The 23185-nt window shown below is 36.3% G+C and overlaps 1 protein-coding gene across 1 annotated transcript in view; it reads right to left on the reverse strand.

The window, feature by feature from the left end:
- The window catches only part of LOC103607438 (vacuolar protein sorting-associated protein 8 homolog), a gene marked incomplete at its 3' end in the record, with an annotated part of 93216 nt that overhangs the window by 64717 nt on the left and 5314 nt on the right, over positions 1-23185 (reverse strand). Inside the window, exons 2-7 of the mRNA XM_008591947.1 lie at positions 19613-19835; positions 16096-16185; positions 13394-13445; positions 6138-6180; positions 4660-4732; positions 4245-4364 (exon numbers count right to left, since the gene is read on the reverse strand). Of these exons, the coding sequence (XP_008590169.1) occupies positions 4245-4364; positions 4660-4732; positions 6138-6180; positions 13394-13445; positions 16096-16185; positions 19613-19835 (601 nt within the window). The remainder of the gene's footprint in view (positions 1-4244; positions 4365-4659; positions 4733-6137; positions 6181-13393; positions 13446-16095; positions 16186-19612; positions 19836-23185) is intronic.

Consider the following 23185-nt stretch of genomic DNA (forward strand, 5'->3'; position numbering starts at 1 on the left):
TTAAAAATTATTATGGGGTTTCTGTATGATAATGATAGCAAGCTAATCTAGGGGTCAACAAACATTCTCTGCAAAGGGCCAGACAAAATTTATTTCAGGTTTTGTGGGCTACATGTGATCTGATCACATCTTCTCCCTTTTCTTTTAAAAAAAACCCTTAAAAATATAAAAACACTCTTAGCTGGCATAAGCCAGGGGCCAATGGGGCTGGATTTGGTCCTCAGACTGTAGTTTGCAGACCCCTGTCCTAATCTCTTTACACATCCCCCTAAAAAACCCCCATATAATAAAAAAGAGCAAAAGGAACCACCTAAACCCCATGCTAATGGCAAAACTAAAAGGACAACAAATACAACAAACTTCAATTTACAGTCATCCCACATCTGTAGACTCAACCAACATCAGATGAGAAATATTCGGGGGGAAAAAAAAAAACCAAAAAACCAAAAAATAAAAAATAACACTACAACAATAAAAAAATAAAATACAAAAAAAAATACAATATAACAACTATTTACACTGTATTAGCTATTATAAGTAATCTAGAGATGATTTAGTGTATGAAGGAGGATGCATGTAGGTTATATGCAAATGCTACACCATTTTGGACTTGAGCATTTGTGGATTTTGGTATCTGTGGGGAGTCCTGGAATCAATCCCCTGAAGATACCAAGGGACTACTGTAGTTGCAGTTCAGGTTCATTGTCCTGGGATGACTGTACATATAAGTGGGAAAATAAGCATCCCAAATTAGCAGTGTTAGCTCCAAAACACATAGCACCAATGAGAAGTCAGGATAAGATTGTGTAGAAGAAAGGAGGGTGTAACAAGGTTCTAGTGGTAGCAGAACACCTATAACATAAAATAGAATTCACCTCCAGAAGAAAAGAGGGACCCATCATGAGTGAGGAAATACTGAGATCAGGTCTGAGACCTCATGGAACAAAACAGAACACTGGCTATTAGAAAGATCAAAGGAAATGATCTAGAAAGCGTAGATCAGAAGTCTTGGTAAGATACGACTTTTGGGAGAGAGGTACCTCGGAATGGGGAAATATTTCTTGGAGGCTTACTGGTGAAGGCTTAGTGGTAAAGAAGAAAGCAGCTCAAACAAGATAATGTCAAAGAATGAGAAGATGATAGACTACTCTCAAAAGACACTACTTAAGAATACTTAATTTCTTTTGTGGACATATATTTTTATTTCTTTTTAGTAAAATGCCTAAGAATGGAATTGCTGGGTCATTTGCTAAGTGTATTATTTAACTTCGTAAGAAACTAACAAACTGTTTTCCAAAGTGGTTTTACCATTTCACATTCCTAGGGTAGTATGTGAGAGTTCTAGTTCCTTTATTACAAATAAACAATTGAACAACAGAAATCTGGGAATCTTCAATGCTTCCCTGTTTGTCTTATCCTTCATATCCAACTATATAATAAGCCCTAAATTTTAGGGGGCTGATTTGCCTCCTAAATCATTTTTCAAATCGTTTTACTTCTTGTTATCCCCATTGTCACTGCCTTAATTCAAGCCACCATTATCTTATATCTAGGTTACTACAAAAATTTGCTAACAGATCTCTTTGCCTCTAATCTAATCTCATTTCAATTCATTTTCCATATGCTATGGTCTAAATGATCGTGTCCTCCAAAATTCATGATGAAAATCTAATCACCAAATGAATGGCATTAGAAGGCAGAGTGTCTGGGAGGTGATTAGGTCATGAGGGCAGAGCCCTCATAAATGGGATTAGTAACCTTATAAAAGAGGCTCCAGAGAGATCCCTTGCCCCATTCCTGCCATGGAAGGACACAATGAGAAGGTGCTGTTCTATGAACCAGGAAGTGGGACCCCAATAGATACAATCTGCCAATGCCTTGTCTTGGATTTCCCAGCCTCCAGAACTGTGAGAAATAAATTTCTGTTGTTTATAAGCCACCCAAGTCTATAGTATTTTGTTATAGCAGCCCAAACCGACTAAGACACAAGAGCCAGAGGAAATCTTCTTGAACTATAAATCATGATATTTCTCTTCCTAAAAGGCTTCAATGGCTACCTACAGCAGTAGTATAAATTTTTACTAGATTGCAAGCCTCAGTGTCTGCCTATGTCTCTGGATTTGTTTCTTACTGCACTTTTCCTTACACTTAAAGATGCAGCCATACTGAATTTTTCATTTCAAGGCCTTTTACATATCCTGTCCTTCTGCCTAGAGTATCTTTCCTACTCTTCACCTGACTAACTTCTACTCATGTTTTGAGACTCTTCACCCAAGAAACCTTCCCTGACCCTCCATTAGGGTGCCCCTCCTAAGTGTCCGTATAACATCCTGCACTTCCCCTAAGGCATGTATTACACTATGCTGTAATTACTTATCTACGAGTCTGGATCCTCTTTCTCCACAGGGCAAGGTTTATATGCTGTCGGCCAAGGTTGCATCCCCATTAGTACAGCACATGGTATATGCTAGGCACTCAAAATGTTTGTCAAGCAAATGAGAGAGATGTTTTTGCAGCTTTACTATAAATCCCAATATCATAATTCAGGCATCAGCATAATTCCACATGTGTTTCAGTGCTACCATAGCCCATTAAAAAAAAAAGAAAATTAGGTAAAATTCTTTGTTTTCTCTACCATTCTTTCCAAATCCCCTGTCCCATTGTTTCCTGTTTCTTTTTTCCTACATGCAGTCACCAAGCACGTTTATGTTTTCCTCTGAACTTAGTCTAAGGTCTCCTACACCAACTAGATCTGACTTCCAGTTTTAAGCTTCTTTTCCTTTCTTCCTATGCAATTAAAGTTGCTGTGTCTGAGGTCAGATTTTCAAATTAAACCAATTCAAACTATAATATAATAACTTTCTCATGGGTATTTATCTTTTTAAAATAATTTAATAGTCTATTATATCATTCAACTTATAAAAGTAGTATATGCTCATTAAGGAAATTTGCCCCATCTCACAAAGTTAATTACTATTAATATTTGAGTGTATTTCCTTTCTGCCTTTCTCTAAATACTGTATATATATTCATATGTGTGTTTTACATATCTGTGAGCCTCCTGCTTTCACTAAACACTATAATATAAGCATTTTCCATGTTATCACAAGCTTTTCAAAACCAACTACAATACTATGTAATTGGGAAGATATACAGTGTTTTATTTATATAATTATTCTCCTAGGGGCATTTTCACAGAGAACCTGGCTCACTCAAATTCATCTCTAATTAAACATGTTTAAAGGTGTTTTTTCAGCAGGAAGCCTTCATGCTCCATTTCAACTCCAGGTATTTCCACTATCATCACCATCATAACTGCCTCAGAGCCCTCTTCCATATTTAGTAGGCCAGGTAATATAATTCATAAAATCAGAGATACATCATATCTAACCCTGCTCTCTTTATCTTTTTGATGAGTGTGTATTAGAGAGAGCGAGACAGAGAGAGAGAAAGGGAGGAATGGAGGAAGGGAGATAAGAAACTAGAGAAAATATGGGTGGCACAATAAAATTCAACATTTGAAATCTTGGCTTACTGCTGGGCATAAAAACTGTACCTGCATAAGGATTATTATTTTCCTTTGTTTCTATCATAAAAAAAAAAAATTATCACCCTGGTTCTTTTGAAAGTACCTTAAAATCAGACTATCTCAGGGACCCTCCACCACAACCAGATACACCGCCAATGCCACCAGCAACTAGGTAAGGAGCATGTCAAAAACATCACCTCCCTGTGGGTGGCCCACCACAGCCACCACTATAACCACAGCTGCTGCAAAAGTGGCTAGAAGCCACAACCACCATGCAGATGATCCACCAGCCACTGGAGTGCATTGACACAAGGAGAGTCACCAGCAGAGACCAAAGAAAAGAAGAGGATGTCTCTCTCTACAAAGCCCATTCCACAGTGAAAGAAGAAGCATCTACTCCACGATAATATTGAGGGACCTGAACACACCTTTCAGCATTGGATAGATCATCTAGGCAACAAATCAAGAGAGTAACTATAACTCTTTTGGAAGAAGAGAAGAAATCTAGGGTTATCAGAAGTGGGAGGGGAGAGGGAAAAGGGGATGGGGAGAGATAGGACAAGGGGCATAAAGAACAAATACCATTTGTAACAATATATATATATGCTAGTAATATTGATTTGATCAACATATGTCAACATTGAACCCCCAAAATATGTGTAATCAGTTATGAGTCAATAAAAATTTTTTTTAAAAAAATCAGACTATCTATTACCAGTGCCAATACATTTAGAAATTCTCTTGTGTCAAAATGTAGCAAAGTCCGAACATAAGGATAGATTTCTTCCTCAGAGGAAGCTTCTGCTGAATGTAGGCGAATCAGAAATTCAAAAACCTGCAGGTTGAAAAAAAATATTGATTATTTTCTCATCCTATAAAGTATCTTGCTGAAGCAATGATTCCCATGTGGAAAAATAAAGGCAGGTTGAATTCAGTTTAAATTGCCACTATGTTATAAATTCTCTCTTAAATCCTCTCTCAGCTATAATTATTGACTTCAGTGATAATGTGTAGACTCTCTCCTATAATTAATAGCTCCTGGTCCAGGTGTAATGGCCAACTATAATTTGTCTTCAGTGCATTTTAACAAGAGGTGCAGATAGTAAAAATGCTATGAAAATAGTACCAACCTGATTTTTAACCAAGGGAACGAGATCTTCAGGTATGTCACCAAGAGGATAGGCACGACCTGCTAGACAACAGCTAGAAGAAAAGAATAAGAATATATTTGATTAGTCGTAAAGAGGTAACTTTCAAGTGAGTAGCACATTGTTTCTCAAATCTGGGATACTACTTTGATTTTTAAGCAGACTTAACTCTTGCTAGTTAGGTCAAGTTTAAAACCAGATCAAAATGACATCCAGTTCAAAAAATGTGGGCAACAGGAATGGTGGTGAATGAAGTAACATATCCTGTGACTGAGTAGGAGCTTTCATTTCTTCATATTTTTCCTAAGAAAAACCCAAGGTTCACTAAGAGGACAAGAAATGAGGACAAAGTACCTAAATGCCCCATACCCAGCATCTAGAAAGAGCCTAATGGCACCAGAAAACTATGGTTTACCTCTTAAAGGCCTACCATTTTCAGAGACTTTTAAACCAATGGCTGTAAGAATGGAGATTAAAGATAGGTAATGAGCTAGGCAAATAAATGTCTGGAAAATGTGTACAATAGAACAAGGCTTTCTTTTTTCTTCAGAGTTAGAATCTGAAGAGAAATTTACCTAGTTTACCTCCACATCAGACATGCTTTATGGCTAATGACTTGCCTTTAGGATGAATTTATCACAAATGTCTTCTAAATGTGTCTTCCTTTTTTCTGTTTTTAGGGTGGGGCACAAATTTTAAATCTCTTTAAACCAGCCATCAATTTTTAATGTTTGGTTAAAGACAACTGGATACCACCATATTCTAAAAAGATTAAAGTACTAATAACAAAGCACTAGGCCAATGATGTATATGCTCTACTACACTAAAGAATCAATGTAACGAGTATGAAATAGGTCTCAAAGTTAACTCTGATAGATGGGAGCTAAAATGATGCTCTAGCAGGTCCTGCCAACCAGCTATCTAAAAGTTTTATCAGGACCCAGTTCTGAGCCTACACAGTCTATTGGAATGAATTCCAGGAGTCAGGAGATAAGTATTCTTGTTTTACCTCTGTCACTAACTTTTCCATAATTTAAACAAATTTCCTGCCCTTATATATAAACTAGAGACAACACATATCCCACATAGTAGTCTGTAGTAAAAGTAAAATATTCTACATCATGGTTTCTCAACCTCAGACCTATTAATGGGGCCAGATAATTCTTTGCTGTGGGGACAACACTGTGCATTGCAGCATGCTTAGCAGCATCCCTGGCCTCTACCCCCTAGATAGATAGCAGTAGCATCCTAGACCCAGTTGTGACAACCAAAAATATCTCTAGATAGTCCACACATCTTAGGGTAAGGGGGAATCACCCATGGTTGAGAACCACTGCTACACATAAAAGAACTTTGGAAAATGAAAAGGACTATATAGATAAGAGATAAGAGAATCTCTAAAAATATAGGGGAAAATATAGAAAGAACATACACACAGATAATAAATAAAAACCTCTTACCTAATATATACAAGAAGCTTGTTGCCCATAATAACTTGCTCATCTAAGATAGAAAAAAAAGTATCTTCAGCAATTCTCTCTCAAAACCTTTTCAGAGATATAATTTTTATGTGGAAACAAAAAATAAAACTTGGCATTTAAGGTAAGGTAAATATATTCCCAAATAACAGAAAATTGAGGTAAGACCACTTTATTATTTTCTTGATTTTTATTAGAGTCTTTTCACAGACACAAAATCAGTGAGTTATCTAATACATATAAAAGAAATAGATATGAGGGTAGAGATCTATGTATTGTTGGCTTAACTGCTAGCCTAGGACTAGTGGAAGGTGTAGGGCAGGCAATGAATTAATGAACTGTAGATCATGGCCAATTAATTAATATTAAGACATAACTATAATGTCTTCTTATCTGTAACATGGACTTTCACCACCTACAGTGCTGTAGGGCTGAGGAGACCATTGTTCCCAAATGTTTAAAGTAACAGAACTCAACTAAATGACCTTTAGGGCCCTTTCTATTCTAAATTATATCAAAAATGTAAGATTCTGTCTTCTGGTGATATAAGCCTACTTCTTTGACTAAAAGAAATCAGAAAGATAATTAGACCAAGTTTTAGGTCAAAAAGTCAAGGTCAACATAGAATGGAGTAGGAGTATCAATAAGGGTAAAGTGATTAGGAATGCTTATGGTGTACAGATTATAGGTATTTGTGGTTGGTAATAATGAAGAGCTAAAGTTTCTATTTTCGGTATATGAATAGTGGACATAATGCAAGCAAATGTACAAGTACATCTTTTACTTTATCAGTAATGCTTTATAAATGCTCTAAATCTGTGATGTTATGAATGCAAATAAATTTGAATTGCTCAAAATTATATAAATAATTACATTTTGCTTCAATACCAATTGTTATTTGATCCAACTCAACTAGTATGACACACAGTGGCAATCACCTTACTGGTATACCAAGTTCATGTTTATTGGCTAATTAGATAAACACCTTTATTGCTAGAAATCTCAAGTAGAATGTATCTAGCTCACAATATTCTTTAAGCAAGGCAAATTTACTTTAGCATACCCATCTCCGTTATTCCACTACTATGAGTTCCTTAGGAGCAGGTAGTCCATGTTATCTCTGTATTCCTAGCATCCAGTATAGTGTCTGGCACGTGAGTAGGTAATCAGTAAATGTATACTGAATTGACTGACAGAGTACTTAATTTTCTATAGCTTTTCTTTTCCCAATATCTTCTTTTAGACAATTTTGTGTTGTAAAAGCTCATTATTTCCATTTGGATTTTTCAAAACTTTACTTTCATTTCTGGTAGATTGTGTGTGTGTGTGTGTGTGTGTGTGTGTGTGTGTGTGTGTGTGTGTGTAAAGCAATTTTCAAGTTGGGAAAAAAAAGATTAGGTTTAGGGCTGCTTTTAGGTATGAGGGATTAAGACTGTACAAAATGACTCCCTCTGCACCCACCCTTATATGAAAAAACTGCAGAACATGGACATAATACAAAAAGTAACTGTCTAAAGTTATTGAAGAGTGAATAGAAGTGTACAAATCTAGTGGGGAGTTCAGACTCACTTGGTGGAGGAGAGACAGGCAGCCATACTTTTCTTTTTCGTGGTCTTTCCCTGGGTACATGTACTCTGAACTGCACACATGGAGGTGGGGTAAGGGGTTGTTAGGCAGCACATGCCCCTCCCCCCCGCCCCAGCCCCAATCTTTCTGGCCTAGGAGATCAGAAAAGTAAAGTCAGGAAACCATGAATATGGAAGAATGGAGGAATCCCAAAAGGGAAAGAGTCACAGAGGGGATCCTCAAACTGTCTGCCCACATCCGTGATTGACCCTAAACTACCACACAGGAAAAAGACTCAAAGCAGCTCAGCCAAAGACTAAAAAATTGGAACCAAGACTGGAACTCCCTGCCTGAAGGTACTGAAGTGTGAAGAAAAGCAGACAGAGTCTGGTGGGGAATTCACAGGCTTGGAGGAGTGGAGACAGGGAGTTGTACAAATAATTTCTATCACTTGTAGCTTTCAGCCTGGGATTAAGTGCAGTTAGTGTGGAGAGCACAGCATAGCTGGTGGCTCACATGGAAACACAGCAGCAATCTTTCTGGCCAGGGGAACTAGAAAAAAGAAGCTAGGAAACAAGAACAGTTAAAAGATTGAGAGAATCTTGCAAAGAAAGAGCCAGAGAGAGGATCCCCAAACTCTGTATACCCTCAGCACTGACTGACCCCTAAACTATGCATATGGATTAGAATCAAAGCAGACTAGCTAAAAACAAATGATTTGAAGAGAGAATGGAGCTGCCACATGAGAAACAGTTTGCTGTTGAAGTCCAGCCAAGAAAATCACCTGATAAACAAAGGAAAAATATACTCAATGGAGAAAAATAACAGGATCCAGAATTTCCACGATGTAACATTCATAATATCCAGAAAACAATCCATAATTATCCAACAGATGAAGAACCAAGAAAATAAAACATATTCTCCTCAGGAGAAAAGAAAATCAATCAATTCCAATCCTAAGATGAACAAAATGTCAAAACTAATAGACAAGGATTTTAAAACAACTATTATAATTACTCCTCAATGAAGCAAAATGAAACACGTTTCAGTGCATGAAAATTTCAACAGATAAATGAAGAGTTGGACCAGAGAAACAGAAACAATAAAAAAGAATTAAATGGATATTACAGAACTGAAAAACACAATTGTTGAAAATAAAAATTCACTGAGTGGATTTAACAGCTGAATTGACACAAAAGGGAAAAGAGCAGGTGAACCTGAAGGTAGAGCAATAGAAATTATCCAAGGTGAAGAACAGAGAGAAAATAAAATAGAAACAAAACCCAGAGGGACAGACCTCTGAAATGGTGGACCTCCAAAAACTGCTCCCCCACAAAAAAAAACTGCTCCCCAGGAGACTATCAAAATTGTCTTTTCAGAATTCTTGACACTAAGGTTTGCCATGATCTAAAGAATATTCAAGAAAAATGCCTGACTCTTGATGAGAACAGTAAGTTTTATAACATTTTAACTTAACCAAGTGCCAGCTGCCCTGTCCCACCTTCACTGTGCTTTGAAAACCAGTAGCCTTGTAACTTTGGCAGCTGTGAAAACCAGCAACCCAGCAGCCAATCAAAGGGGCAGAAAGCCCATCCTCAGAGAATGGTCACTATTTGACTTATCTGGCAACTCACTTAAAAGCTCCATTCTCAGGGCTTGTCTTTCTTTGTCTTGACTCAGAACTCACGCTGTAGGAACAGCACTACTCCCAGAGCATCTGTGAAAATAATCAGTGCTATTGTTTAGCATTACAGCTGCCTAAGGCAGTGTTAGCAGTTGGGACTAATAAGAGGCTCACCAGAAAACTTTAAATGAAAAACTGGATAATGGAAGGTCTGCTGGGGGGGTTGAAAAGCTCAAATATACTCCTAGAATTCTTGAAGGATATGCACACGTGCAGAGCTGCACACATATTCAGGGAAGACCTGAAAAGGCCCTAATCTATAACCCATGGCTGATTTTGAGGCTCTATGCAAGCAGAAAGTGAAGGCTAAGGCAGAATTGTAAACTGCCTCCCAGAGAACTGAAAATTTCAAAATAAAATGAAGTAAGAACTGATACAATTGAAGCGAGCAATAATTCAACAATAATATTTGGAGACTTCCATATGCCACTTTCAATAATGATAAAAGAATCAGCAGAAGATGAATGGGAAACAGAAGACTTGAACAAAACTATAAGCCAACTAGACCTAACAGACATCTATACAACATTCCACTCAAGAACAGAACACATTCAACACATTATTTTTAAGTGTACATGGAACATTCTCCAGAACAGACCATATGTTAGGCCATAAAATGTCTTAGTAAATTTAAAAAGATGGAAATCATAAAAAGTATGTTCTCTGATCACAATGGAATGAAATTAGAAATCAGTATCAGTAGGAAATGTGGGAAATTCACAAATAGGTTGAAATTAAACAACACACTTCTAAATAATTAATATCACAGGAGAAGTAAGGAAATACTTTTAAGACAAATGAAGACACAACTTACCAAAATTTATGGGATACTGCTAAAACATTACTTAGAGGTGATAACTTAAAAAATCTGCCCTGACCAGATCAGCTAAATTGTAGTGCCTTGGAAAATATGGAATGAGTCAGTAGTCATGTCCCATGTCTTAAAAAAAGTTATAATAAGACCATTTTAACTTAGAAGCAGGCATATTGGCACCAGAAAAGCAATAACATAACCTGGAATGCTTCTTGTAACTCTTACTCTAGATCCCTGCATGTAGGATGTAACCTAGTAACAATCCCGAATCTATACTTAATGTGCAACCAACAAAAACTGATGTAAGGGCCGGCCCGGTGGCGCACTGCTATAGTGCGCCGCTTGGGAAGTGCGGCAGCGCTCCCGCCGAGGGTTCGGATCCCACATACAGACCGGTGCCCGCTCACTGGCTGAGCGAGGCGCAGGAGCAACACCGAGGGTTGCGATCCCGTAGCCGGTCCCGGTCCGGTACGGGGGCGACACTGAGGGTTGCGATCCATTGCCGGACACGGAAAAAGACAAAAAGGAAAAATAAATAAATAAATTAATTTAAAAAAAAAAAAAAAACTGATGTAATGATAAGGGAAGCTGTCTTCTCTCTCTCCTTTGATTCTTCCCTCCTTCTATGTATAAAAGAGCTAAGCTCTGCTGGTCCCCTTTGGAGGGCATTTCACAGGGTGATCTGACCTATGTGTTTCTCCAGTTGCAATTGTCATATTGGCTATGTTTTATATGTTTGGCCTCAGTTTCTTTTAGGTCAACAGAGGGATATTTGTAGCTGTAATCACCTATTTTAAAAAAGAAGATCTTATCAATAATCTGAATTTCCACCTCAAGAAACCAAAAAAAAAAAAAAAAAAAAAAGAGCAAACTAAATCCAAAGCAAGCTGGAGGTAGGAAATAATAAAGACTAAAGCTGAAATAAAGACAGACAAAAGAAAATCACTAAAGCCAAAATTGGTTCTTTGAAAAGATCAACAAAACTGACAAATCTTTAACTACACAAACCAAGAAAAAAGAGAGACTTGAATTATGGCAATGGGGCTGGCTCATGGCTCACTCGGGAGAGTACGGTGCTGATAACACCAAGGCCACGGGTTCGGATCCCACATACGGATGGCCGGTTGGCTCACTGGGTGAGCGTGGTGCTGACCACACCAAGTCAAGGGTTAAGATCCCCTTACCGGTCATCTTTAAAAAACAAAAAAAAAAGAATTATGGCAACAATGGAGACATCACTACTGACCTTGTAGAAATAAAAGAAATTACAAGGTGAAAGAGCTCAGGGAATGGCACTCCAAAATATGAAGGCTTGATAGGCTGATTAATTTAAACTGAAGGCACTTGAAGATCAACAGCTGCTGGAAGAAGTTTTCCCTTATCTGCCTTGAGACCAGATCCTCCAAAAAGAATTCAATTGTCCTAGATCCCCTCCCTAGGAATCTCATCATCTGGGGGAGATTGACTCATATTACAGGAAAGAAGATCTGAGGCCCAAAGAGATGTTGTCACAGGCTATCACTTGTTCTTTGGGTCTAATCATTCTCTCCCCCCAAATCATTTACTCTCCCCAAAATTCCCTACCTCCCCTCTCCCCTCTGCCCTATGAAGTTAGTGTAAAAGCTTCTAAATTTCACTAGGTTGTTGGGAACTCACTTTTATTTCCTGTGATGCCGCAGTGCATGTAACAAATTTGTAAACCTTTTCTCCTGTTAATCTGTCTACTGTTTATTTCATAGACTCAAGTTACTAAACCTTCAGAGGGTAAATGGAAAGTTCCCTTCTCCCCTACAAAGGGAATATTATAAATGACTATATGCCAAAAAGTTAGATAATGTAGATGAAATGGACAAATCCCTAGAAATTCACAAACTATTGGAACTACCAAAACAACTGACTCAAGAAGAAACAGATAACCTGAATAGACTCCAACAAGAGAAGAAACTGAACTAGTTATGATCTGAATGTGTCTCCTAAAATTCATGCATTGGACACTTAATCCCCAATGTTAAATGTTTGGAGGTAGGGTTTTTTGGGAGGTATTTAGGTCAAGAGGGCTCTACCCTCATGAATGAATTAAAGCTCTTTTTTGCTTTTCTGACAAGTGAATGGCCAATAAAAAGATGATCAACATCACTTAGCTATCAGGGAAATAAAATTAAAGCCACAATGAGATACCCTTACACACCCATTAATGGCTAAAGGTTAAAAAAGATATTAAAAGATTGACAGTATCAAGTGCTTGCAAGGATGTGAGCAACTGGAACTCTCATATATTGCTGATGGGAATGCAAAATAGGAAAACTATTTTGAACAACCATAAAGCAGGACCTGAGAAAGAAAAACATACATTCACCATACAATCCAGCCATTTGAATCCTAGGTATCTGTCCAAGAAAAATGAACACGTAGGCTCAAACTGAAATTTATTCATAGCTATGGGTTAGGAATGGGGGGTAAGAGCAGAACAAGAAATACTTGTGATGATGAAACTGTTCTGTATCTTGACTTTATCAATGTGAATATCCAGTTGTGATATTGTACTTTAGTTTTACAAGATGTTATCATTGGGGGAACTGTAAAGAGTATACTGAATCTCTATGTGTCATTTCTTACAACTGCATGTGAATCTATAATTATCTCAGAATAAAAAGTTTCATTTGAAAAAAAAACTTGTTCACAACTTTTGTAGCAGCATTATTCATAGCAGTCCCAAACCAGAAACAACTCAAATGCCCATCAACTGGTGAATGAATAAACAAATTATGGTATATTCAATCCATGGAATATAATCCAACAGTAAAGGGAACAAAATCTTAATTCATACAAAAACATGGATGAATCTCAAAAACATTATGCTAAGTGAAAAAAATAAAATACCAAAGGCCACATACTGTATAATTCTATTTACATGAAATGTAGTGACAAAAAGTAGATCAGTAATTGCCTGGAGGTGCAGCTGTGGGGAAAGGAACATGTACAAAGGGGCAAGAGGAAACGTTTTAGGATGAGAAACAATAGTTCTTTCTACAGTTTGATTATGGTGGTGGTTACATGATTATATACAATTACTAAAATTCACACTGTATACATATAATTAGTGAATTTTAAAACATTTAAATAATACCTTAAAATAGAAAAAAGAGAAAAAATTAAGGCTTAGAAAATCAATACCTGTTAGCGGTTTTCCTGCACTTAGAGGATGAGCAATGACTCTGAAAAGTTTCTGCATTAAAATTAATACGAAAACAATCACCATCATTTTAAAGAGTAATATTTTTAAAAAGATAATCAAGAATCTTATGCTATTAATCACCTTTCTCTAATGAAATTAGTCATCCGCTATTGAGATTAAATATAAAATCTTTTAATGTATGCATCACTGAGAAACAATCATTGCTGTCATATTCTTCACTGAAAGAATTTAATAAATACCAGTTACATGAAAGTTTTTGTTATAATTTCTTTTTTTTTTATTTTGTCTTTTTCCATGTCCGGCAACGGATCGCAACCCTCAGTGTTGCCCCCGTACCGGACCGGGGACCGGCAACGGGATTGCAACCCTCGGTGTTGCTCCCGCTCCTCGCTCAGCCAGTGAGCGGGAACCGGTCTGTATGTGGGATCCGAACCCTCGGGCGGGAGCGCTGCTGCGCTTCCCAAACGGTGCACTAACCAGTGCGCCACCGGGCCGGCCCTTGTTATAATTTCTAATATAAGGTATCCTTAGATTATTAGAAGGGCTTTATTCTTTAAAAAAAAAGTAAGCAAATGAAAGGATTAATGTCCCACCAATGTGGTAACGAAGATTACTTTAAACTGAAAACAGAAGCCACAGAAAGAAACATTATCTAAACTTAAGCAAAGGCTCCTGAAAATATAGCTGTCATGGATCCCCCTCAGGAGTTTCCTGTTTGGGAGAAGACTGACCCTTAACACCAAGAAGTGCAAATTCAGTTGTCCTTTAGCGTCAAAAAGCCCAATAGAACTTTCATACTTTCCCACTAATGCCTTAACTCTGCCCCCTCTTTTTGTTAAGCTGGTATATAAACCTTTACCTCTGGCTACTTAGCAAAACTACTCATTACTGAGTCTTCTCACACATGTGAACAGACCTTATCTTTTCTCCATTAATCTGTATATTGTCACTTGCAGACCCCAACTCCACCACCCCCACAATGCCCTCCATCATTGGAACATAAATTGTTAGAGGAAAAGTTTTGCCCCCCAACACAAGGCTTTAGAAACAACCAAAACTAGAACTAAGGAAATATCTCAAAGGCTATAGTAATCATATCAAATGTGGTAACACTCTCTTTCATTCTAGGAAATATAGAAAATTTCAAAAGGAAGGATACTACCTCTTAATTCAGACCTCTTTAAGTACTAAAAATAACTAAAATGTAAACACAAAAAAATGATTTCCTTACAGGCAGAGAATTATAAAAGAGGAATCACGGGATGCACCTAATCTCCCACTGCTAAAATCTCCAAATGATTATTTAATAATAAATACCAAGCTGCTGAAAGCAATTAAACTTGAAAATTACTCTGAACACAAAACAAGGCAACCTCAATAACCCAGTGTTCCATTTGAGATATATGGGTATAAATGCAAACCAGATTGTGAGGAATAAAAAGCCCACACAAAACAAAAATTTCAAAAGTAATATAACAAAATTTCAGCAATCATTTTTATCAACATGAGAATGTCTCAAATTAGAATGTGTTTTGAAGGATTATTTAGAGAGAAACTAGAAATTGCATTAATTCTTCCTAACTGTGGTTTAGTAATGGCATAGAGAACATTTTTGCATGCAGAGAGGTACTGGACCCCAGTGGGGAGATAGCTGACAATTCTCTCAGGGAAATACTGCACCTTGGTAAGAAAGCAGCTGAGAGGTGTTCAAGGGTAAAGAATACTCACTTGACATACAGACAATCGGCATCAAAACCAGAGGAAGAGGGGTGTGGCACTAATATCAAAAACTGACCAAGAGAAGAGAGGTACAACCAAAACTCAAGGGTTATCTATTAGAGGGATACTCACCCTACCAATCTTAATGTGCTTAAAGAAGTCTGAAATATCATAGAATGACTGTTGACTTAATAATACTAAGGATAGGTTTGGATGGCATTAAATTTACAAAAAGTTGACTGGGTGCCTTCAGCAGATGCCTGGCTCTTCTGAGGTATATTAGTCACTGTAATAAAGCAATGGACTGGGAAGGCACTATATGTATCCAAAACTCATTATCCATAATTCTGTCCTCAAATTTAAGATAAATAAAATGGATATGGAGTTTTGTTCTTCTTAAAATAAGCCCAAACTGCTTTTCAGATTCTCTTGATGAGGAGACTAAAAAATTTAAATAAAAGCTATAAAATACAATAAATGCTATAAAACTCTGAATTGAGAAAAGCACCAAATTAGCAATTGACAAATAATGGTCTACCATCTTAAGGACTCTCTGCTAGCAGAACATATCTACAAATAGCATTATCCAATAGTATATTTATTATATACAATGATTATATATAATAAATTTCTTATACCTTTTGGAAAAGTTACTACAGTATCAAAAAGGCTTAGGAGAAAAAAACCTAAAGTCCAACATGTAACCACTACTTTCAATTTTATCTATTGTTTCCTGGTATTTAAATACTTACTTATGCAGATAAAAAAGAAACCAATAGTAGAAGGCATGAAATTAAAGACTACCTAAAAGTCTCAAGCTAAAGTGGGTATAAGTCTAATAAATCTAGAAAAAAATTTTTAAATGATTGGATGAAAACAGAAACTATTCAAAGCAAACAGAGAATAGGGAAAACATTAATAGACAATATTAAATATGTATCCAAGTTAGGAAGTATCTTACCTCCATTGGACTAATAAATTCATTCATGCCTCTGTTGTAGACATAGATCATAGCATCATATAGGTGATTCTCCCAGCACATGAGAACTACCTGTAAAAAGGAAAAGTCACTTGGCCCATACAATTCAGTAAATTTCACCAATTATTTTCCTTAAAGCTTTAAGAATTAAAAAGATCTTAAATTCTCTTCCCTAATTTTTCTTATTCCTTCTCTGACAAAAAGTAAAACTGAAGTACTCAAACACAATACCAGGATAGAAACTGTTGTAGCTTCAATAATAGTTTTAACAGAACAATAGTAAAACAGCTACTTTTAAAGATCCTCCAATGTCTAAATTTGTTTCTTCTCTATCCTCTTCCTTTTCATATTCATTTTACCTTTGGTCAATTGTTCTACAAATATTTACTAACACCTACACTCAGGTCCTCTCCTAGGCATTGGGGATAAAATGATGGATAACACAAATCCAGACCAAGTCCCAACTCTTACAAGACTTACATTCGTCTTGGACACTCACCAAAAGAAAGGAGGAGCACAAAATGGTGTATGAGTTAAAACTTGGGGAAGATACTCAATTACACAAATAATTCATTATTTACAAATGTGATAAGCATTATAGAGGAATCTGACTTAGTCTGGAGTGTTCAAAAGTCATCCTCGAGGAAGCAACATTTAAGCGAGGACCTAAAGAATGCATGTATGTGAGACAAAAGCAGAAGTGGAAACTAGGGATTCTGTAGGCAGAAGCAGCAGTAAGGATGAAGGACCTAAGGTGGAAAGGATTTTGGATTGTTCAAGTGTGGAGAGAAATCAATTTGAGGAAATATTTAGAAAGAGGAATAGATATGACTTGAAATATACAGTCCTCTGTATTCTGTTCCAATGGGAGCTATTTAACACTATAAAGTGACAAAAGGGCTGAAGTAGAAGAGTAGAGGTTGGAAAAGGAGAATGATAAAGAATAGCCAGAGAGGTAAGAAGAAAAATGACAGTGAGATGTCCTGGGAGAGTCTAGAAGAAGGCCTGTTCTGGGACCTCTTCTCTCTTTCCCGTCTCTCTCAGCCAATGCCATGACCATACTTGTCTTTACTGATGACTAAAGCATTTACAGCTTCAGCCCTAACCTCCCCTCTGACCCATATATCCCACCACTTACTTGACATCTTTACCTGAATGTCTAGTAACTATCTCAAAATAAAATGGCAAAACAGAACTCCTGATTTTGTCTCTCAAACTTAGACCTGCCCCAGTCCTCCAATCTTCTTAAAGGAATCACTATCCACCCTGTTTCTCAAGCCAAAAAAACTAGGTATCATCCTTAAATTCTCTCATTCCCACTTGTCCATATCCTCACATTAAATTCATCAGCAAATCAATTCTACATCCCAAATCAGGCTCTTTCCATCTCACTGCTACCAGCTGGCCAGAATCACCTCCTGGACCAGTCTCCTAACTAGTCTCCTTGCTTCCCCTGTACTTCGTTCCCATCCCTCATTCTGTTGCCCCTAAAACAAACCAGAGAGATCCTGCTTAAAACTTTCACAGCAAAACTTAGACTAAAATGGAAAAATTTGTACCTTGCTCTGCAAGGTATCTCGCTGTCTTTCACCAAGCTCTAGATCTGCTTCCCTTTTTTCTGTTACTTGAACACCCAAAGTATAATCTTTTTTTTAATACTAGCTGTTGCTTTTACCTATAATAATATTCTCTTCCAAGATCTTTGCATTACTGATTCCTTCTTGTCATTGGATTCCAAGACTCAATGTTACCCCTTAGAAAGGCTTTCTATAATTAGCCAACCTAAAGGAGACTTTTCTCCTCTCTCTACCACACTGTCCTGTTTGACTTTTAACTTAACACTTGTTTTTGGATATTTTCTTGATTGTTTACTTGTTTATCTGTTTACTGCCAAACTTTTCTGCTAAAATTTAAGCTTTATGAGAGGACAATCCTTATTCACCAGGGTCACTGAAGCATCCTCAGAGCCTGACACTCAATAAATGCTTCTTGAATTAATGAAAAAAATGCTGCTGAAAGAGTAAGCAAAATAAGAAGTGAAAAAATATCATTCGATATGGTGGACATAGAGGTTATTGCTGACTCTAGCGAAAGCAATTATAAAGAATTATTAGGATGTGAAAAAAATGTAAACAGTCACCTAGACAATGCTTTCAAGAAATCTGGCTGTGACTGAGAGGAGTGAAACGGGGCAGTAACTTAGAGGGAAGAAGGAGAGAAGTCTTGTTATGGAGACATGAGAAACTGAGGGGAAGATTTTTTAATTGTATTAACATGAAAAAGACTAAAGCATATTTACATGGTGTTGGGGAAAAGCTGAAAATGTTGGAAAGAGAAGAAATTAAAATTTCCTCCTATATGTGATAGGTACAAAAAGCTAAATTGATAATATGCTTTCAGATCAGTGAACCTACTGTCAGACTGTGAAGACTATGCCAAATTACCCATATAATAGAAAGGATATTTTCTGTTAAAGGCATGTATAAAAGAGAATCAAGCTTTACTTTGCGAACTTGCAGCCATTCATAAAGAGCTTCCAAAAAGAAAACAATAACTATTTTTCCAAACCTTTTATTTCTATGTGATTTTGTACACTTCAAAAAAACTTTTAGGGGCTGGCCAGTTAGTTCAATTGGTTAGAATATGGTGCTGACAACACCAAGGTCCAGGGTTGGATTTCTGTACTGGCTAGCTGCCACAATAAACATACAAAAAACAACAAACAAACAAAACTTTTAGTCTTCCTAACACTTTTCTAAATCACCTATATATTAGCTCAAGAAGGTGTGCAGGAGTAACATGCTCATTATTAGGACTAATATGGAATTAAAGAATTAAACTGTGAAATGTTTTAGGCCAGAATAGATACTGTTCCTCAATTAAGGACTGAAAACATATTGTGGGGACCTGAAATACAATGGAGGTATATTATCAAACAATGGGCTGCTGCGCATGCTAAGAAGTCCTATAATTTGCCTCTTATACCATGCTCTGAATTTCAAAACCTACTGTAACTTGCCTCTTATACCATTCTCTGCATTTCAAACTTCATCTCTGGACTTATATATGAGGCTCTTTAAAAAATGGCATCATACTCTTAAAAGTAAAAATATTATATTATGCATGTGAAAGTACCCATAGTTGAAACTCACCTGCTGAATGAAAACTGTATTAGTGAACCAACAAACTGATGAAGAACTATCAGTCAACAAGCATTTATTGAGCAACTACTAAATGTAAATTCAATGCCAAGAGCTCTGGGAGACGTCAAAGAAATAGAAGACATAATCCCTGGCTTGCAGACATTTATAATCTACCTTTCACTTAAGTACAATCCTAAAAATTATATTGACAAATAAAAATTTATAAGACATCTCACCAAAAGTGCTCAATATATAATTGGGGTTTTTACAAGGCAGAGTGAGGCCTGGTCAGGTAAATATAATCAATAAATGAACGGTGTTTATTACATAAATTAGTAGACTGTCTATAAACTCACCTGCTGAATATCTAGGCTGGTGATATCCATATGTACAATGAGGGCTTCCACATTTTCCATTAACTTTTTATCTTGGAAATGAACAATCAAGTCTTTCATTACCTGGGGTGTTATCCCCACCAATTTATCACTTAAAATATAAGGCTCAAGGCACTCCAAAAACACTCCTTTGGCCACTGAATTCTCATTTAATTTGTCATACATCTGGCTAAATAAAAGATCCCTATAATAAAAAGGGGAAACATATTTTTAGAAACATTCCAAATATCCATTAAATTTAGTCTGCTAAGTATACCTCATCTTTTCCCTATTTCAACTTACTCATGAGTTTATTAGAGACAGTAACAATATTTGCACATAGTTTTATATTGTATTTATATTGTCTTTATATTAAAGACAGTAACAATATTTACGCATAGCTTTATATTTATAAAACCTGTTTTACATATATTTTATCTTAATCTTCTCAATACTTCTTTTAAAAACAAGAAAAGTTAAATAAGCTAAATTGTTTGCTGAAAATTACATAGCTAACAAGTAACAGAGACAGAATTTGAGCCCAGACTTCTGGCCAAAACCTGTGCTCAGTCAATTATGGCATGCTATTTCTTAAAGACAACAACGACAAAGACAACAACAGGGAATAGGAACATGAATAAAGAAGAAAAATCAAAAAGGACTATTCATAATTTATCTTTCCTCTTTCCTGGTATCTAAATATTCCTAGCTGACCTGCAGACTCACCATCCTTCTTTACCTAGCTCCAACCCTTTGCTTCCCAAAGGGTTTGGATAGTGATTATTGATGGGAGTAGAAGAAAAAAAACTTTTAACATTTAAAATATATACCTAGAAATAATTTTATGGTAGAAATAATCTTTTTAAATTACTATAAATGCCACCACGCTCCGCAATTATGTTTTATTATTTCATATTTCTTCTGTAAACACTCCATAAATAATTTGAATTATACTCAGCATAGATATAATTCTCTCTTTTTTTTTTTTTTGTCTTTTGTCTTTTTCCGTGTCCGGCAACGGATCGCAACCCTCAGTGTTGCCCCCGTACCGGACCGGGACCGGCTACGGGATCGCAACCCTCGGCGCTGCTCCCGCGTCTCGCTCAGCCAGTGAGCGGGAACCGGTCTGTATGTGGGATCCGAACCCTCGGGCGGGAGCGCCGCCGCGCTTCCCAAGCGGCGCACTATCCAGTGCACCACCGGGCCGGCCCCAGCATAGATATAATTCTGAATTCTGTTTTCATGTAATATTATATGATAAGCATTATTCTAAATTGCTACTTATTTGTCTAACTCACAATGCTTCAGTATGCTGAAACATCAGAATTCACTTAACTATTTCTATACTATTGGATATATCACTTATTTCCAGTATTTCAGTGACACCACAATGAACATCTACATATATAGCCTTTCCTATTTGGGGGGTGGTTAATTCTTTAGTCATTCGACTTTAGAAATTTATCTTAAGTGAAAAGTTATGAAAATTTTTGTGCACCTGAAATGTGTCACTAAATTTTCAAAAAGTATCACAGCACCAATTTACACCAGCAATGTATAATCATAACAGTTTCATCAGACAATTGGGTTTGTTTTTTCTCCCAATAATTTCATAATTTTCATACAAATTAAACATCATCATTGTTTCTAAATGACTGGCAAAACTGAATATTTTTTCCACTTTTCCATTTATAAATTGTATTGCCTTATACCAATCATTCATTCCATTTTTTATAAATACAAAAACTGTTGCTAATTCTCTCTACTTGTTAGGATTAATTGTTTTTCTAGATGTATAATTTCTTTATATGTGCATCATATCAAGTGTGGAAAGTGGTAGATGGTTTATTTATCCACAGGTATGACTTTTCATGACATATTTCACAAAAAAGGTCAAGAAAGCTCTTGAACAAGGAGTAGGATGGGGTTTTGCCTCATCTGAAGTCCTGGAAGGGGACAGGTGGTAAACAGACTGGCTACAATTACACCAGAACCACATGCCACCTTTCAATAAACAGCATTTGCAATATTTGGGGGGAAATCCATACCCATTTTTTTCTCAAATGCACAAATGTAATTTTTGCAGAATTTCCCCCCTCCACTTCATATTTATCAGAGTAGTTTTCATGTTAGTTTCATTTAATCAATAGTTTGTCACACTTTTGTGATTACCAATTACTAGCCAAGCAAAATAAACTGAGATTATTAAAGCTTTACTATAGGAAAGAAAAGGTAAGAGTAACAAAATAACTAATAAATTCAAAGAAAATGTCATACTTGCTAGCCCTTGCACTCTGTAATGGGTGGTTAAAAACAACATGCTAAGGAAGATAATATATTTTAGTTCAGTACAAAGAGTCTTGGGGAAGAGAATTAAAAAGAGCTAAAAATCCAGTAAACAAGGCATAAAAGTTGATAAACAAGTCAGTCCTATGACAAAGAGCAGCATGCAATACTGGTAAGATTAATGGCAAAACTACACATTTCTTTCTTAATCAATCAGAGGCTATAATAAAGAAGCAAGAAAAATAAGAATCAGCAACTCCTCTCTGAATTTCTACCTTAAAATAAAAACAAAACAAAATTCTAAGACCTGCTCTCATCATTTTGGGAGAATATTTATTAGAGCATCAGGAGAAGGGGAAGAAAAAAAAGTACCCACACAAAAAACTTTTCAGCTCTTATGTTTCTTTCTGTATTTAGGCATTATTCTCCAGGGTACTGACTTTGTTTCCTAGAAAGGCTGACTTCAGAATTGCTATTTTCCATTTCAAGCTTAGCCTCCCTACATACAGACAGTGTAACAGAAAATCTATCATGAATAATAGAGGACCATCAAAGAGATCTTTTTACAAACTTCACTTTATATTAATATTCATGATAAAGATTTCTTTTGGAGTTTATCATTGATAACTTGGAATAGAAAAAAATCATTAAATTCACTTTGTACATGATCCATTTTATAATTTCTTTAAAAAACACTGCTTTGCTTATGAGATAATTACAAATTCAGAGACTGTCTAAAGGGAGCAAGGGCATCAATCATTAACACTTTGCCAATCTATACTAGATATATAACCAGAACCAAATAAATAAATTCCCACTAAAGATAACTGGGATTTAATAAACTCAAAGTTGGTTTGGGCTGGTCTCCTTATTTATAAAAGTAGAAGCAAAGTTCAAATCAACTTTAAGAAATTATTTTCAAAATGCTCTGTTTTCTGATACAAGTATCACAGTTTGTAAAGATTTCCTTTAAAAGGGCATGGCTTGACTGTGGTGATGCTTGCACAACTCTGTGAATATAATAAAAGACTACTGAATTTTATACTCTAAAAGGGTGAGTTTTATGGCATGTGAATTATATCTCAATATAACTGTTATAAAGTCAAATGGTACCTTTTTTCCCCTAGCTTTGATATTTATAATTTAAACATGCACTTATCAAACAAATGATTATTCAAACCATCCAGTTTCTTTTTTTTTTTTTTTTTTGTCTTTTTTGTCTTTTTTCCGTGTCCGGCAACGGATCGCAACCCTCAGTGTTGCCCCCGC

Source organism: Galeopterus variegatus, unplaced genomic scaffold (assembly GCF_000696425.1).
Source record: "Galeopterus variegatus unplaced genomic scaffold, G_variegatus-3.0.2 Scaffold7423, whole genome shotgun sequence".
NCBI lineage: Eukaryota > Metazoa > Chordata > Mammalia > Dermoptera > Cynocephalidae > Galeopterus > Galeopterus variegatus.